General features: G+C 38.8%; 2 protein-coding genes across 4 annotated transcripts in view; both read right to left on the bottom strand.

The window, feature by feature from the left end:
• The window catches only part of gab2 (GRB2 associated binding protein 2), a 232,045-nt gene extending 230,814 nt beyond the window's left edge, over positions 1-1,231 (bottom strand). For both annotated transcript variants that reach the window (XM_033022553.1, XM_033022554.1), the window contains exon 1: positions 791-1,231. In XM_033022553.1, coding sequence (XP_032878444.1) covers positions 791-862 — 72 coding nt within the window. In that variant the 5' untranslated portion in view covers positions 863-1,231. The remainder of the gene's footprint in view (positions 1-790) is intronic.
• A 4,937-nt stretch (positions 1,232-6,168) lies between these two features.
• Positions 6,169-19,106, bottom strand: part of nars2 (asparaginyl-tRNA synthetase 2, mitochondrial) — a 60,534-nt gene continuing 47,596 nt past the window's right edge. For both annotated transcript variants that reach the window (XM_033022551.1, XM_033022552.1), the window contains 6 exons: positions 18,160-18,197; positions 17,805-17,871; positions 15,723-15,860; positions 14,390-14,487; positions 9,156-9,182; positions 6,169-6,527 (listed from right to left, as the gene is read on the bottom strand). In XM_033022551.1, the coding sequence (XP_032878442.1) occupies positions 6,383-6,527; positions 9,156-9,182; positions 14,390-14,487; positions 15,723-15,860; positions 17,805-17,871; positions 18,160-18,197 (513 nt within the window). In that variant the 3' untranslated portion in view covers positions 6,169-6,382. The remainder of the gene's footprint in view (positions 6,528-9,155; positions 9,183-14,389; positions 14,488-15,722; positions 15,861-17,804; positions 17,872-18,159; positions 18,198-19,106) is intronic.

Here is a 19,106-nt window from a genome sequence, read left to right as displayed (position 1 = left end):
TGCATAACATAAGGAGGAACAATACAGCTGTACATTTACATGGGGACAGTTAAAATAACCCAGATGCAGAAATAAGCCATCGCCCCACGAGGGGCAATAACTGCTGTCCAATGTTAATAATAAATAAAAGACACAGACACACTCTCCCTCTTCCTTCTTGGATAACAGTCTCGGTACAGACCATTATAGAGTGAATTTCGAATACATGTTTAAGCGTCACGCGTCCTTTCTAGTTACGCTCTAACCCAATGCGACCTTCTAGAGAAGGGAAATTTATATCAACGCCCAGAAAATATTGGAAAACTGCATCAGCCGGAGACCAGACGGGAATCATTACATCCTGCGCCTTGACCAGAGCAGGTGCTGCCAAGCCCACATCATTCCGAGACCAGGTCACTTTGCATTATAACCCCTTTAACAAAAGAGCAACAACAAGACTGAACAATAAGTGGTGGCTACTTTCAAAGCCAATATTCTTTGAAAATGCAGCCTAAATCAGTATCAGCTTTATTGTTTACATTTGGCAGTGGAGCCCAACACTAACAAGGATCATGACAGCACCGTCAGGAACTCAGGCAACCCCCTTTGTATTGTTTTTATTTTGCATCCAGCCAGCCAGCATGTGGATGCGAACACTACACTGCCTCCCGTCAACTTGTTCTCCTCTGATCAGCTGCCATTCGGCACACATCAAAGGGCGAGGACACCTGGCATTAATGCCGTGTGTGCTCCGAAAACGCCAAGGCTTAGAAACACTCCGGAGATCATTTTATTTAAATTTGTTACTCACATATCGCCTCAACTTCTTTTCTGGTGGGGATTTCCTCAACCAGCCGCAGCAAACCACCTCTCCTCCGCTCATCCTGACCAACGGGAAATATCGTCAGGACGGCGCGCTCACATTCACTGAGACCCTGGCAGATTTCCTTCTGTTCTTCTTCCTCCTTATATCGAGGGCTGCCTCTGCAAAGTTGCAGATAAATAGGTCCGTTGAAACTGCAACCGTACTCAGCCCCGAAACTCCTCTTCCCAGATGCCGGGCTCATGTAGGAAGTAGCGAGCAGAGCTGTTGTTTCGGGTTGAGCCGCGCCCCGCCTACCCTGCCTTTAAAGGAGAACTCCGCCTCTTGGCACGGGCACGTTGAAATAAAACTTGTACTGCATTAATTATTCGTGAAAAATATTTAACTAATTTTTAAAAAATCGATCTTTGCATGGATTGCCCTGTACTGGCTGAGGGGTGGTCCAGTAAGGGGGGGGGGGGGGGGGGGGTGGAGAGAGATTACTACAGCTGCAGAGCGTCCCAGTTTCAAATCCAGTGCAGCTCAGCTCTCGGCATCTTAAAGGTGAATCCCAGTGACATTGCCATCAACCAGAAGAGGAGATTATAAATCTAGAACAATTGACATGTTTAAATGGTCAGGGCATTGGAAGGACTGCGTCCGAAAGGCTCACGGGTTTTGCATGTCCTCGCAATTCCCAATTCAGAAAATATCACCGATTTAGTATTGTTAAATCTGCATTTCCCTTCCTCGGGTGGATATGGCCTTTAAGGGGCGTGTTTTTTGAAGTTGTGTTTGGGATACGCTTGTAAACATTGTTATGACAGAATCGTGTTCCATTCTCTGATTATGTATGAAGACCGAGCACTTCTGCAGAACATTTCCGAATATGGTTACTGCAGCCAGAACCAGCTATTGTCAAGAAAATCGATTAACAAGAAAGAAAGTTTTTTTTTGAAAGCAGATATTTGCCAAAAAGAAAATCCTTATCCCGACGTCTTCGCCGTAGCAGCAATTATTCTGGATGGTGCTGATTAGCACCAGCAATTCTCTGCTACCCCGCCCTAGCTGCTAATTAACATGAGTTGAAACACATTAAGTGCGGTTTAGTGGCTTTTCAACAGAGTAATCGCCACCTCTTCGCAGCCACCCACATTGTTTGCAGGGATTATTGGAAAACAGTAACTGCATCCCAGCCATTTCATTGTACCGGTTCATTTCACTGTACCATTGGAACGGCCCAGCAGCGAAATAATATTCACACGTTGTGTTGTATAGATCTTGGCATCGCGGTCTTCATCGTCACTCAGACCATCTGCATTCACTGATCTCACTGAAGCGCCCAATTCAACGCAGTCACTCAGAAGTTCTGCATTTAACTGACATCTTAAAAACAACAGATGAAGGATGATCATCTGGTAAATCATAGATGGCGTAATGTAAGATTACATCACAAAATGTGATTTGTGGTGCATTTTGGAATATATTGCACACGTTTCTATGTAAACGTCTGAAAAACTATGAGTAAGCAGACAAGATTTTAATGCAGACTTTTTAAGATAATAAAACTATTTAAAATATGTTCAAATGCGCTAACCTATCAAAATTCGATGACCTGAGATTTATTTTTAGATTGGTATTTAATTGAAAGATCACATTCCTTTGAAACATCTTGTTTACGTTTTGGAATAAAATAACACTACATGGTGCTGTACACAAATCTATTTAAAATTACAATGTCATGTTATTTTTTGCTATTTTAAGATTAAGAAATGTAACTTTTTTTTAATGACATTGCAATGTCAACCACGTAGCTTTATAGGAAAGAACTGTAGATGCTGGTTTAAATCGAAGGTAGACACAAAATGCTGGAGTAACTCAGCGGGACAGGCATGTCTGGAGAGATAGTTGTTATTGGAATACAATTTGTATAAAGCACAGATCCGATAAATGCTGATAAAGGTGATTGATTGTATACAGTTCCACTACAAATATTAAAACCGTACTTTTTAAAAATATGCACAATCTAACTATTTGTCTTGATGTCATTCCACCACACCCACTCCCCGCTGGGATGCAAGAGCAACTTGTACAGCTGCTTGCAGCCAGCTCTTACCCTGATGCCAAACTTCCCTTTTGAAAGGCATCACATTACTTCCATTGAAACATACTTTTCATACTCAGCAAAGCAAGTATCATCCCTCTATTCTGATGTCAGTGCACATCCTGCAACATATGAGTCAGGGTGGAAAAGCACCTGCCATGATCACCCTCTACACCCCGATTTGCATTATTTTATTCAGTACTAAAGTTTGGTCTTTCCTTGTCAAATATCCAATAAAAAAAGAGACCATGAAGTGCTGGTTGGAAAATATCTTGAAGAGCTTCAAACTAAGTCCAGGTTTGAAGAAAATGCCAATAAGAAATAGTTAGTACTACGAAGTGGGACCCGTTGGGTCCCTGTCAGACGGGAAGCCTTGTTCCCCAACGCAATATTCCACCACTCACCCATAGCCCCCACAGGAGGCCTGGTCCTCCAACGCAACCCGTTCCCCAAGGCAATAGTCAACCACTCACCCATAGCCCCCATAGATAGCCCCCAACTGCACAGGGGCTGCTCATTTCGCCTTATTTCCCCTCCCTCATTTTAAACTTTAAAAAAAATGCACTTGCTAGCTAACAGAACTCAGTGTATTGGAATAGCAACATTGTTGCGAGCAGGGCTACAATCCCATTGTGACATCATAGCTGTAAGCACAGGGAAGACATTTTTCTCAAATTGGGGTTTTGCAAATTTTAAAATGTTAATAACGTAAAATATAACCAATTTGAACGAAACTGGATAAAAACACACCAGAAGACAATTGTGAGTAAGGTGGCCCAAAAATGTTAGCGCTATCGTGTACCGTTTTGGCGTTATTCACAGCATGAATCACACAAGACAAAAAGAGTTTTAGTAATATATTAGACTAAGTGGGATCCATTGGGTCCCATTCTCACACGGGAGGGCTGGTCCCCCAATGCAATATTCCACCTCTCCACCAATTCCAATATTCCACCACTCATGCACAGGCGCGGCTGACGGGTTCCCGTTGTGACGCCCCTGATTCCCCCCCCCCTCCTCCCTTCACCCCCCCACTCTGCCCCTTGCCCTCCCCCCCACGCACTCCATCTTCCACTCAAATCCCCCTTCCCCATCCACTCCTAGCGGCTCTCTGGCAGCTGATGGGCACGGCAAGTGGAAAAGGGATTTATTAAAGCTTAAAATGTGAATAACCCTTAAAATATAACAACAGTTAATGTTAAAGAGATTTATACAGTCCATTCTTTTTTGTTGTGGCTCTTGCAGCCTGGGGAGGGGCACGGCTTCAGGCGGAGCTGTTGTGGGCCGGTGGGGGAGGGGAGAGCATCCTGCAGCCGGGGGACGGCTTCAGGCGGTGGTCAGTGGGGGGGGGGGGGGGGGGGGGGGGGCTTTCTGGAGGGCTAGTACGGGTGTTGTGGGCTGAAGGGACTGATTTCCAGAGGGCTAGTATGGACATTGTGGGTCAAATGGATTCTTGGGCTAGTCTTGCAGATTCACATAATGCCAACGGAATATAAAATGCTCTTCGCCTGTGTAGCACCAAAGTGCCACAATTATCATATTCAAATTATTTCCAGGGGCAACAAAGGCATCTTTGGCTAGTTATGAAAAAAAAAGCATCCTCGTTGCCAGATTTGCAATTTAGGCAAAATTCTGTTTAACTATATTTGTCCATTCAAAGCAATCTTATGTTGATGGGTTTCATACATGAAGAAAATATTTGATTTACAAGCTTCTTGGCTTTACAGCATATCCAACAGTCCACCAGGAAATGTACGTTTTGTAACTGCCACTGATAATGTATGCTGATTTTAGTAGATTTAAATTTCGTCTTTTAGGTTGGAAAAGCAACTTTTAACAATATCATTGATTAAATAATGCTGAAACAATATTTGTTGAAAACAAATACATTATTTGGGATAGACAAAATGCTGGAGTAACTCAACAGACTGGCAGCATCTCTGGAGAGAAGGAATGGGTGACACTTCGGGTCGAGACCCTTCTTCAGATCTGAAACATGACCCATCCCTTCTCTCCAGAGATTCTGCCTGTCCTGCTGGGATACTCCAGCATTTTGTATGTATCTTCGGTGTATAACCAGCAACTACAGTTCCTTCCTATACATTATTTGGGTCTGCATCGTGTACTGATCCATACAACTATTGCACTCGATTAATCCCTTTCCTTGAGGAAACACCAGGATTGACTCCTTGAGCATTATGTTCACTGGATTCCTAGGTTTTGTCAAACATGGATTGTAACATCCACATCAAATCCTTTCTTAATCACTTTTATTAGCTTCTCAAGCCTAAGATTCAAAATACCAAATTCAAAAACTGAACTTAATTAAAAATCTTTCAGGGGTTCACCTACTCTGTTTCTGTAACTTCTTTAAACCTCATTTGCCAGTTGACTATTCTTTTCACTCTGGCCTCATTGGTATTCTTTCACCTACACTTTTGCCCTAAAGCCATTACCATTTTGGCCTTACACTGTCTATTCACTTATATTTTCACTTTGATCCTTTGTTTTCATCCTTCTAACGCTTCTCAAAATTCTACATTTACAAAAATGCATTACACTCCTTCACTCCAAATTATTTTGGTATATATTGTTTTCAAACTGCTGCTTTTGCCACAGTATGCTGCATGTATAATTCACATTCACATTTTTTTACAAAATAAATGTAATTGGAACAAACGGTGCACAGTATAATAAAATATGTACTAAAATCACAAAATAAATACATTGAGTGTTATAATAAATCCAGCATAGTACAGTAGATTTTCTAGACCATTAGATAATGCTCCTATTAATGTATCACCACAATGTTTTTAAATAAGGTTTTACACAATAGTAAAATAAATTTCCCAGTTAACTAGGTCAGTGGACAGGGAGCGCGGGAAACGGGGCCCAGTGAGTCAAGAGGGATTGTGAGTGCTTATAAACTGCTTACGAACACTCATAAATATACCTTGATGAAATTGCAACATATGATACTCTAAATAAGACCAACAACAACATCATCTACTCATCCAAGAAAGTCTGGTATGCACGGGCTTCCGTTGGAAGAACATTTTGGGAACTTTTACCTTAGAGCAGACTTAAAATGTTATCTGACAGACAGCACTTCAAACAGCATGGAGCTTGCTCAATGCAACAATCAAGTGCAAGCCTAATTTGTAGTCTGATGTGAGAATTTCCTGTAAGCTTTTGATGCAGTTAAGAGGGTATAAAATGGGAATATCGTTGAGTATTCCAACATTCATGAGAAACGAGGACAATAATTGTTACCACTAAACAGTTTTGATTTTTTACTTCCATTTTATTTATATGCTTTTTATTTTGATGCTTGATTACAAGATTACTCACATTCCTCGGTATTGAATGCAAACATAAATACATAATATTTCAGTTAATATACTGTACAGTCGAAAACATACTAGTTAGCAAATCTGAAATCTATTATTTAAATGAAAACTTTTTGAAAAAATATCATTAATCCCTATACAAAATTACTATAGAATGCAAGAGTGAGAAAATCTTGGAAATGGAATAACATCTTTAATGTTCTCAATACCCAAGACACACTGCAAATAACGCTCAAATCCCATTCCAAATCCTCCGTGTGGCACTGATCCAAACTGATGAACTTCCTCATACCTACAAAAAATGAATTAAATTCAAAAACAGAAGCATCAGGAACAACATGAGTGATGTGTCAATTAAAGCTGAGAATTGCATTAAGTAAGATCACATCTACTTTGTGAAATCATCTATTTGGCAAAATTATTGCAGAATCAAATATTTTTATTAAATTAGACGTAAACATTTTTAGATTTTATGGGATTGTACACTGCTGTCCAAACATAAGAAGCAAATCCTTTAGTTGGGCTTGAAAAGAAAAATTGTAAGAAAAAGAGTTTTGATGCATGTAACTGGATTAAAGAAAATAAAATGATAAACCACCCAATTTGTACAACATTGGAGTTATCTAAATGATGGATTGTGTGGGAGTTACAACTCAGTTTCAGGTTTGTGCATGCGTCTATGGACAGAAGATTTAAAATTCAGCGCTGCCGAGCTTTGCCAAGGTTAAATATAAAAGATAACAGGAAAGGATACTGTACCAATGTCAGTTAACAGGAAGGACAAACAGTGAGGAGGTTGATCACATGAAAGAGAAAATTTGGAGAATGTAGGGAGTAGGCGGGAAAATTAATTTAAAATGATTTAAAATCAAAACTAAAGCAGATGAGAAAGTTGAGGTAAGAGGAAGATGTATTGTAGTCTTATATTCTCAATTTTACAGTTGAAGAATTTCATGAGCTTGTTGCAGTTATGAGAATAAGTGGAGGTAAGGTGCAGCTTGTTGGCACAATGCCTTTGGCCAGAAGTTAGACAGTTCAGATTCAGTTCAATTTTAAGTTATTGTCATCTGTACCAAGGTACAGTTAAAAGCTTGTGTTGTGTGCTAACCAGACAGTGGAAAGACAAAACATGATTACAATTGAGCCATTCACAGTATACAAATACATGATTAAGGGATTAGCATTTAGTGCAAGATAAAGATAACAGCTGGAAAGAAACTGTCCCTTACCATGAAAATAATTGTAAAAGTCTGCAAGTCTCAGTAAATACAAGACCTACTGGACTTTCAGAAAGCATTTGATAAGGGCCCACATAGGAGATTAGTGGGCAAAATTAGGGCACATGGTATTGGGGGTAGAGTGCTGACATGGATAGAGAAGTGGTTGGCAGAGAGGAAACAAAGAGTAGGGATTAACGGGTTCCTTTCAGAATGGCAGGTAGTGACTAGTGGGGTATTGCAAGGCTCGATGCTGGGATCGCAGCTATTTACAATATACATCAATGATTTGGATGAAGGGATTCAAAGTAACATTAGCAAATTTGCAGATGACACAAAGCTGGGTGGCAGTGTGAACTGTGAGGAGGATGCTATGAGAATGCAGGGTGACTTGGACAGGTTGGGGGAATGGGCAAATGCATGGCAGATGAAGTTTAATGTGGTAGCAAAACTTTGGTAGCAAAAACAGGAAGGCAGATTACTATCTATATGGCGTCAAGTTGGGAAAAGGGGAAGTACAACGGGATTTGGGGGTCCTTGTACCTCAGTCTATGAAAGTAAGCATGCAGGTACAGCAGGCAGTGAAGAAAGCGAATGGCATGTTGGCCTTTATAACAAGAGGAATCGAATATAGGAGCAAAGAGGTCCTTCTGCATTTGTACAGAGCCCTAGTGAGACCACACCTGGAGTATTGTGAGCAGTTTTGGTCCCCTAATTTGAGGAAGGACATTCTTGCTATTGAGGGAGTGCAGCGTAGGTTTACAAGGTTAATTCCCAGGATGGCAGGACTGTCATATCCTGAGAGAATGGAGCAGCTGGGCTTGTACACTCTGGAGTATAGAAGGATGAGAGGATATCTCATTTAAACATATAAAATTGTTACGGGCTTGGACACGCTAGAGGCAGGAAACATGTTCCCAATGTTGGGGGAGTCCAGAACCAGGGGCCACAGTTTAAGAATCAGGAGTAAGTCATTTAGAACGGAGACGAGGAATCACTTATTCTCACAAAGAGTGGTGAGTCTGTGGAATTCTCTGCCTCAGAGGGCGGTGGAGGCAGGTTTTATGGATGCTTTCAAGAGAGAGCTAGATAGGGCTCTTAAAAATAGCGGATTCAGGGGATATGGGGAGAAGGCAGGAACGGGGTACTGATTGGTGATGATCAGCCATGATCACATTGAATGGCGGTGCTGGCTCGAAGGGCCAAATGGCCTACTCCTGCACCTATTGTCTACTGGCTTAATTGTAATCATGATTTGTCTTTCCACTGACTGGCTAGCACGCAACAAAAGCTTTTAACTGTACCCTGGTAGAGTTGACAATAAACTAGAATTTTCAGCGTTGTCTCAAAGCATGAGGCATATACATTATTATGAGATGGGAGGAATGGCCAACAGTAAGAGTAGGAATGAAGATGTTTGATGAGAGACGGAAGGTATTTTTATGGAATGAGTATTCAAAGAAGAGGTTTACTTTCTTGGGTAAATGGAAGAAAGCAGGTAGCTGGAGAGTTTCTGTGAACTGGATAAGGAAGAGAAAGTTGTCAATGAAAGTTGTCAATGGCCTTGTGGGTAGATTGGTCAATTTCAGGAATTCAAACAAAGCTCTAATTTGAAAAGAAAACAGATATTATAATTATACTTCTATCAGAAGTTTAGGCATTTTTTGTGTTACAATTTTATGAATACAGTTTAAACTCCTTACCATTGATACGAGTCTGGAATACCATGCCTGCAACAGAACAAAGTATGGCTCAATCTTTTGCTGTCGCATCACAACACATTTTTCTAAACTTGAAGAATACATTTTTTATTTGCCATTTCAGGTCCCATGTAGTACAGGTCCTATGTAGTACAGGTCCCATGTAGTACATAGTGACCTCTTCCCCATCCAATCTATGACCAATTTTCTCAAAAGGACAACAGAGCGGGGAGATTTTGTCCTCATCAAGAAAAATCCCATTTGTATTTGTCTTGACCAGTTGCATTTCAAAGTAACGCTTGATATTGAAGTATAAAAGCAGGCAATAGCACATGCAGCTGCTTTCGACTTCACCAGATAACAAATGAGGCTACAAGATAATTTGTTGAATAACTGTCAAGAGGAAACAGGAATGCAAACCTTGCATTCGTCCAGATGAATTATCAACCTTTGGAAGTATTGAGAATAATTGCTGAAATGAAACTGGAAGGAATAACATAAAATCATGAAATGCGCCATAAAAGAAAATTGATTATTAGGTAAACAAGATGATATTCAATTAAATCACCCAAAAGTCAAGACATAGATTTCAAACTAGTGACTTTTATATACTGGATTTTTTATTTGACATTTTTAAAAAAATGTTGACAGTAATCCAGTACCACAAAACTGAGCTGACCAGAAAATTCCATATGTTAAAATATCTTAATTTATTTTGTTGTTAGTGTTTTTACTTTTCCAGATGCCAGTCTTCCAAAGATCACGCCTAATGATTTTTGTACAGCTTCAAGATGTATTCCAAGTGTTAGATGGATTGCTGCCTGTGCAGCGATGAAAGCTGCAACATTGCATTGTGGCTGGTTTCAGATGTGTGTAAATTGGCTTTAAATGCTCTTCCACTCTGCAAAGGATGAGCAAAGTCCTAAGCCGAGTTGATGCCAGACTTCTTGACATTAAATACTGAATTTTTGGCACGTTTTCAATACAATAACCATTCCACTGTGCTTAGTCCCTACTCCCACTGCAGGATACATCAAAGCTCTCTGCAACAAAACTCGTGACATCACCCTACATTGATTTGATATCTGCACCTTCTCCCTTTCTACAATGCAGGCAAGCTTAAGCATGATATCTCACCAGAAGGAGATTTTACTTATGTTATTCCAGTAGCTGGTGTGGTGGCAATGAGTGTAAATTGAAACTGCGAACCTTCACTCTATTGGTATTCTTCCACATTCAGAATACTGTTCTTCTGTGTCCAAAATTAAGAAGGAATATAGCAAGATTGTAATTCAGTAGGAGTGGGCAGATGTAAGCATGTATGCTTGACTACCTGCAGTTTGTAAATCTGAAAAGATGGAAGGAGAACACAAGGTGGTGGGTATAGGGAACGAGCTGTCAGAGGTAGTTGAGGCAGGTACTATAATAACAGTTAAAAGAAATTAAGACAGGTGCATGGAAAGTAAAGGTTCAGAGGGAAATCTGCCAAACATAGGCAGGTGGGAATAGTGTAGATGAAGCATTGTGGTCGGCAGGGTTGGGCCAAAGGGGCCATTTCCATGTTGGTTGACGGCATGGGATACTAGGGTAATTATGTATGAAGGTATGACATCTTTGAAAGGATCACTGTGCTATGGCTACAGTATGACATGTTCTAGTGGTGGCCAGCACCAAATCCTCCATTTTGGATAGGGTCAGCATGGGCAAGTTAGGCCAAAAGGCCTGCTTCCATTCTATGACTCTAAATAAGGGCTGCCTCTTCTTTTCCAATGAGTCACTGATGCATCTCATCTGAACCCTGGAACTAATAAATAGATTCCAAGTCCTGGACGCACAGCATAGGAAACATTTACTTCAATCCACAATCCACTTTTACTTCACTTTTTCTCCAAGATGTTACACAGTGGTATCTTTTTTTTTGTGAACCAGTGAGATTAAAGAGATAGCAAAACAGGGCCTTGTGACATTAAAGGGAAAATAGGCAGAGGTGAGTTTGCTAGGTTTATAAGAAGTGATGGACAAGGGCCCGATGAATTGGTAAGAAAATGCAAGAAACATTTCTTATGTTTTCTTAGGCCGCTAAACCATTGTGATTTCAAAAAGCAGATGAATGGAATTTTAATGAATATGCATTCTCTTTTAAACAACAAAACACTCCACCTAAACTTATTTTGCTAAAAACAGATTGGCGAAGTATATGAAATTGGTAATGCTCTGGATAAATTCCTGGGAGTTTCTCACAGCTGTCCGTGACATCCCCAGCGGACCCCAAACCACTGTGAATATTGATTGACCATAAAGCCAATCAGTAATCTCTCTCATATGCTCAAGTTAATAAAATAAAAATAACACACAAACATTCGACTCTGAAGTGCTCTGATGGTTTCATTGCTCAAGCAAGGCTGCTTGGAGACAGAGGTCACAATGAGAACCAAGAAAACTCTAAGATTCAATTACTGTTCACTTCACCACTCGGATGATAATGCATCTTTAATTACAATATGAAGGCTGGCCAAGGTATTATGTCTAGGGTTTACAAACATCTCTGTACCAAATGTAATACATTCTTGTACATGACATTGCAGGGTCAAAAGAAGAACATTGTGAATTCTTACAATGCATCTACAGTGCCTTTCATAATGTTTGGGACAAAACCCATCATTTATTTATTTGCCTCTGTACTCCACAATTTGAGATTTGTAATAGAAAAAAAAAATCACCTGTGGTTAAAGCACGCATTGTCAGATTTTATTAAATACTATTTTTGTACATTTTGGTTTCACCATGTAGAAATTACAGCTGTATTTATATATAGTCCCCCCCCATTTCAGGGCACCATAATGTTTGGGACACATGGCTTCACAGGTGTTTGTAATTGCTCAGGTGTATTTAAATGCCTCCTTAATGCAAGTATGAGAGAGCTCTCGGCACCTAGTCTTTCCTCCAGTCTTTCCATCACCTTTGGAAACGTTTATTGTTGTTTATCAATATGAGGACCAAAGTTGTGCCAATGAAAGTCAAAGAAGCCATTATGAGACTGAGGAACAAGAATAAAACTGTTAGACATCAGCCAAACCTTAGGATTACCAAAATCAACCGTTTGGAACATCATTGAGAAGAAAGAGAGCAGTGGTGAGCTTACTAATCGCAAAGGGACCAGCAGGCAAAGGAAGACCTCCACAGCTGATGACAGAAGAATTCTCTCTATAATAAAGAAAAATCCCCAAACATCTGTCCGACAGATCAGAAACACTCTTCAGGAGTCAGGTGTTCATTTGTCAATGACCACTGTCCGCCGAAGACTTCATGAATAGAAATACAGAGGATGAACCCAATTGAGCATGCCTTTTATACTAACCCCCAAAACAAGCATAAGCTAAAGATGGCTACAATAAAGGCTTGGCAGAGCATCACCAGAGAAGCCACCCAACAACTGGTGATGTCCATGAGTCGCAGACTTCAAGCAGTCATTGCATGCAAATGATATGCAACAAAATACTAAACATGACTACTCTCATTTACATGACACTGCTGTGTCCCAAACATTATGGTGCCCTGAAATGGGGGGGACTTCGTATAAACACTGCTGTAATTTCTACATGGTGAAACCAAAATGTATAAAAATGGCCTTTATTAAAATCTGACAATGTACACTTTAAATACATGTGATTTCTTCTATTACAAATCTCAAATTGTGGAGTACAGAGGCAAATAAATAAATGATGGGTCTGTGTCCCAAACATTATGGAGGGCACTGCATGCCATGATAGCCTGATTACAAGAGCCAAGAGTGTTTCATTGTCATATGTCCCAGATAGAACAATGACATTCTTAATTGCTGCAGCAATTTTTCAAAATTATTGCTTGTGCGTGAAAGACCACTCAAAGTTTGATATTTATATTCCAACCCTAAAATATGAAACAGGGGAGTTAGAGTTCATATTTCTAAAGGGCAGAATGGAGGCAAAGTAAAAGTCGCCACAGCAGAGCTCCAGAGACCCAGGTTCTACAGTGCCTCGAGATGGTGGTGGTGTAGAATATGCTGGTTCTCCCTAAGACTGCATGGCTGTCTATTGAATGCCCCAGTTTCTTCCCACATCTTAAGGACATGCTGGGAGCTTTATTGGCTCCTATAAATTATTTCTTCACTTGGATCAGTGGGGAGATGATGAGCGTGTAAAAGAGCATTAGTTAGAGAGGAACATGGAAAAGGAGTGGGCGATAAGATTGACGCAATAGCCGATGGCTGTTGAAATGGACCCAATGTCCCCCTTGTTTGTTGATTACATTGATTGCATAGAAAAACAATGGAACTAGTTTTAGTACTCCTGATTCAAGTTTGTTAGTTATATAAAATTCAAGAGTTCGGATAGAGTGCCACTTTACTCAAATTCACAGAAACACTGCATAATTAAAAGTGCATTATGTACGAGGGGTGAGTGATGAGAAATAATATAGCTAGTTTAAGTAAAGTTATCTCATTTAGATACATTCGTCAGATGAACGATAAAATTCTACATTCATGAAAGTTGAATGAAAAGTTGAATCAGCTGAATCACCTCCCCCAACTGTTTAAATATGGGTGTTCTACCTCAAAATATTCAACTTCATGTCGGAGGGAAGTGCTCACATGAAACTGAAATTTCTAGTTTCAATTTGCAGTACTTACCAAGGAAAATGTTCCAATCTAATAACCTATGCACAGTTCAAATACAGTCAAAATGAAAGCAGAGCTAACTCTTGCGTTAGTTAATGGTTATTGGTCATATATAACCCGTGGTTAGTTGACATTACAAATTGTAAGATGCAAGAGTAATACATGCTGCACAGAGGACAGAGGGGGAATTAAGAAGCTAGATGTGTTAATTGCCATCAATAACATGCCCAATTTCTTCCTAAAGTTGAAATAGATTACTGGATACTTTGGACAAGGGCAGATTATTTTTAAAAGGAACAAACATACATTTCTTGAGATTTTACTTACTGTTCAAAATTGTCATTCAATAATACTTCACTGAATTATTGTGAACAATTATGAATCAATCCTGTCATTTTTTGGACTAAAAATTCATTTTTTTTTACAGCAATCAGCCCACATGCACAGTTGAAAACCTTTTTTCTTAAGCAATACATTAAATAAAAGCCTAAAAGAATTAACACACGTGTCTGTTAAACTTACAATATTATTCAAGTAATGTTTTTGGTGTTTAATAAGTACATATGGCATTTACACTTACTGCTTTAGACGGGATCGCAGCAGATCAAGTCGCTCTTCCCTTAAACTACCACCACATAGTTCTCCTATTCCAGGCACTAGAAGATCCACTGCTGCCACCTAGCAAGCAATACCATAGAACACAGAGGTTTATAAATTGTACTTCAAATTAAGGCAAATTCTCTTGCTTGAAGAGGGGTTATGTATAACATGCCTTACATAGACATTACTAAGCCACTCAGGTAAATTGCAACCCACTGATAATATTGTTTTCAAAACTCAAGTTTTTTAATATTTACTAAAATGCAATTAAAAATAAATGTCCTGTACTACTAGCTTCAAGGGAAATAAATAACCAAACAAGCTTGTTTCCCTCATAATGAATTGAAGACTCAATCACATCCATAAACATTTTTATGTTTTACGATACGTAATACTTTTGTTGAAAATCCATGACAATAGGGTTGCAAGAAAAAAAAAAATCAGAAATAACAATGTAACAGTAAAAAGAATTGTATATCGATAGTATGCTACAGGAGCCAAGATCGTCCCATCAACAGAAGGTTCGAGGCCCCCGACAGCGGGAGAACAAAGAGAAGAGAAGATGATTTAAAAAAAATTTCGCCTTCCATCATAGTGAGGAATGTGGTGGTCACTGTGGTGGATGTTTATGTTAAAATGTATTTTGTGTGTCTTGTTGCTTTTTATTGGTATGACTATATGGCAAATCAAATTCCACATACGTTTCAAAACATACTGGGCTAATAAAGTATGATTATGATTAAAGACATTCAAAAAACGATTAAACTTGCCAGGTGACAAAGTGTTGGGCCCAGCCTTGCCTTTTGTCTAAACCAGTCCAAGATGCTCTCGTGGCCAGGCCTCAGGACCATCCCACGAGACTCATTCACCACAAAGACCTCTCTGCACCAGGATCCAGTGAGAGTCTGTCTATCCCTGTTTACACCTGGCTTGGATGCATATCAACAATGATATCATCCAATGCAAGTACTTTTTCGATCATTATTTCCAATGGACATCTTAATGCTGTTCAGATTCATTTCCAAAGACAGTTAAAATCAAAGTGAACAAGGAAACATAATTCAGTACATTTATTATTTCATTTGGCTTCTCAAAGTATTTTCCAATCATTAAAATGATTGCTATGTACACATCAGCTGCAGGCAAGATTCAGCTTAAAAATACCCAAATGCAGTCAAAATTTGGAGGATCAATGATACATCGATACATTGACAATAGGCGCAGAAGTAGGCCATTCGGCCCTTCAATGTATGAATCAATGGGTAATGTTAAATACAATCACACTCAACATAAATCATACTCTTGCTGCTTACTGTATGTTGAGGTCCATCCTGATTATCTCTGGCATAAAAAGGCTTGATGTCATAAGGATAATTCATTACAAACACAGGGATATCGCCACAGTGCTGCACCAGATACTTTTCATGCTCAGTCTGTAGGTCATTGCCCCACTGTAAAAGATGAGTCCATAGTTATTTCAACATTAATTTAATGTACCTAGATCTAACGAATTTAGTCGGCAGTTCTATCCACTCATTTGATGTAAATCACGTTTCAAATCTACATAAAGATCATTTTTTTAGCCAAATGGTAAATTGACTTTTTAAAATGCTTTAAAAATAACTTTCAAACTTCAAAAAACAAAGACTAGCCATCTTAAACTACCTCCCATGCATGTGATATTGTAGTTAAAGTGCAATTGGAGATTAGCATTTCCTGCAGATCAGATAAAGACAGAAATATTTTATATTAGCTTGATTCAAATTGGCTAACATCACCATTTAATGAAACACTTTTCTTTCCAATAGCATATGTGCAAGTTAGAATAGAAAAATGTTATTAGTCTGGAAAGAGTGCAGAGAAGATGTACGAGTATGTTGCCAGGACTCAAGGACCTGAGCTACAGGGAGAACTTGAGCAAGCTAAGACTTTATTCCTTGGAGCACAAGGAGGCTGAGAGGTGATCTTATAGAGGTGTAGAAAATCATGAGGGGAATCGATAGGGTGAATGCATGGAGTCTTTTAAGCAGGATAGGATTAAGACCCAGGTTAAAAGTGGGAGGGAAAAAGATGTAATAGAGACCCAACAGGCAACCTTTTTACTCAGAGGGTGGTGGATATATGGATTAAGCTGCCAGAAGAGGTAGTTGAGGAAGGTACAATAACAATATTTAAAAAGACAATTGAACAGGTTCATGGATAGGAAAGGTTCAGAGGGATGTGTACCAAATACGGGCAAATGACTAGCTTAGATGGGGCATCTTGGTCAGCATGGGGCATCTTGGTTGGCATGGACAGGTTGGACTGAAAGGCGTGTTTCCTTGCTGTATGACTAACTCTTTAAAAAAAAGCCAAATTATGCACTGGATATGCTTCCAAAAGTGTCTTTCTAACACATTATAAGTCTGGAACCCCCAAATAAAAGAGTTGTTTCTTCAATAATTAGAAATATCTCAGTCATTTATTAAAATAATTCACTCACAGAAACAACGCAAGAAGAATATTTGGCACAAAACAATCAACATTCTTCGATAGACTTCCTTATATGAAAGCATGATACAGATTAAAACTAAATACAGGAGAGTGGGTCTCATCCCATGAACAAAACAAGTCTATGCACCCCATAGTGTAGGAAGGAACTGCAGATGCTGGTTTAAACCAAAGATGGACACAAAATGCTGGAGTAACTCAGAGGGATAGACAGCATCTCTGGAGAGTAGGAATGGGTGACATTTCGGGTCGAAACATCACCCATCTTTCCAGAGATGTTGCCTGTTCCGCTGAGTTACTCCAGCTTCTCCATCTTCGGTATGTACCCCATAGGTTGTGTGTTAAAAAAATTGCAAGCACTGCCAACAAAACCGCTGTAGCCATTTGGCTGCGGCATTCAAAATGTCTTAAACATTTTGTGTCTATGTCTTTCTAAGAATTTTGATATGGGAATAAAGTAAATGAAGAAAAGAAAATAGCCCGAGGAAGAACACTGAAGATCTGAAGACGTGAATACAGCTAAAAAAAGAACGTCGAATGTGAATAATAAATATCAATATACTTCTTACACATATAGTATACAAATGTATACCGTGAGAAAACATAGGTTTATTTTTTTCTTCTTCAAATGTGTTTGCAAAAATAATTAAAGAAAGTGATCCACAGGGGGAGTAAATAGAAATTGTTAAATGCACCATCATTTTGAATGAATCTTATCTTTTAGATTATCCTCTTAAAACCTCTATATGCCAAACCATTAACAAAAGCAGTACTGCTAAATGAAATGTTTTTTCCTTAATACGCTTGGCAGTTGCAATGGAAAAGCAGTCTATTAGTTATGGTTACATTTTAGTTATCAAGTAGCACAAATGCTCACAAATTCATGTTCAAGCCTTTTTTTGTACCTTGGGTTCAAACTTGAAGGATTCCGTACTTCTTTGCAAAATGTCAATTGCTTCAGTATAGGAAAGCCTAAAAATTAAATTATTACAATTACATTGAACATGTTTTAACATGGATAAACATTCAGATTAGCTATTCCTATATTTAAAGACCATCATATTCCTCTGATTACAATTGCGCTAAAGTTCCATTTAAAAATGTCAAACAGGAATCTGCATAAATAATATGTAAAAATATGAATCCAAAAGTTGCCATCTGTGGAATTGAAGAGACCCAAAACAATATATATCTTTAACAAAACCAAAAAGTGAATTCATAAGAAGCATTATGGCCAAGGTGTTTAAGTAATTCACTTACACTTGAAATGGATTTTTGAGCATCCGTTCTACTCTCTCCTAAAAATATAAAAAATAAAATTATTCATTTTACAGAAAGTAGAGCAGCAGCTTTTCTAAAATGTTTTAAGCTCGCCAGTTCAGGTATTTTAATGAATAATTATTACTATCCTTATGTGCATCATCATCCCTTGTCAATAAATCACTTCACGCAACCACTCACATGGCCCACCACTGCATTAGATTTACCTACTCTTTTGTTCTTTTTCTGCACTACAAACACACCTTTCTGATCTTGGTATTTGCTCAACATCTATTTATTTCTGGAATTCCCTGCAAATGAGGGCATTGACACAAAAACGTAACAGCTTCTCTCTCTGTTGATACTCCCGATAGCTAAATTCCTCCGGCTTATTTTATTTTAAAGAGATTACCGATTTGATACAAAACATTTTGCAGAAATTAAAGGATACTACAAACAGAGGAAGTGAAATGTGTTCCTGACTTGTCCATGCAGATAGCTGTAATGCTTTGGATGACCAGATGAGGAGCCAAATATATTATAACCATATCCTGCTAATGTAGCCACGATGTTATTACATCTGAAACCGTTTCTCTGAATCATTTTACAATTCTTAGTATTATACTAGCTCAGAAACTGAACAGGTTAACCTACATAAATATATATTTGCATGCAAGTTCTTATGTTCTTGGGTAATGACCCATAAAAAGTGATTAGAAATGTTCATAAGTTAAACACAAAGGATGTCCAAGTTTTCTCATGTGCACATGATAAATCTTTACAGTACCAACACTAAACAATCAAAGCTCCAAGAAAAATAGAAACCATTCAAAATTGTAAACAAGTATTTTGTATTTCACTGTGGAAAACTTTCATTAAACCAGGAACTTTTAACAAAATCCGATCAAAGCACAGAAGAAAAAAAAATAGTGGCAAAAAATACCGTT

This window comes from Amblyraja radiata, chromosome 6 (assembly GCF_010909765.2).
Source record: "Amblyraja radiata isolate CabotCenter1 chromosome 6, sAmbRad1.1.pri, whole genome shotgun sequence".
NCBI lineage: Eukaryota > Metazoa > Chordata > Chondrichthyes > Rajiformes > Rajidae > Amblyraja > Amblyraja radiata.
Note: the sequence above shows the minus strand (reverse complement) of the source record. Positions and strands in the feature narration are given on the sequence as shown.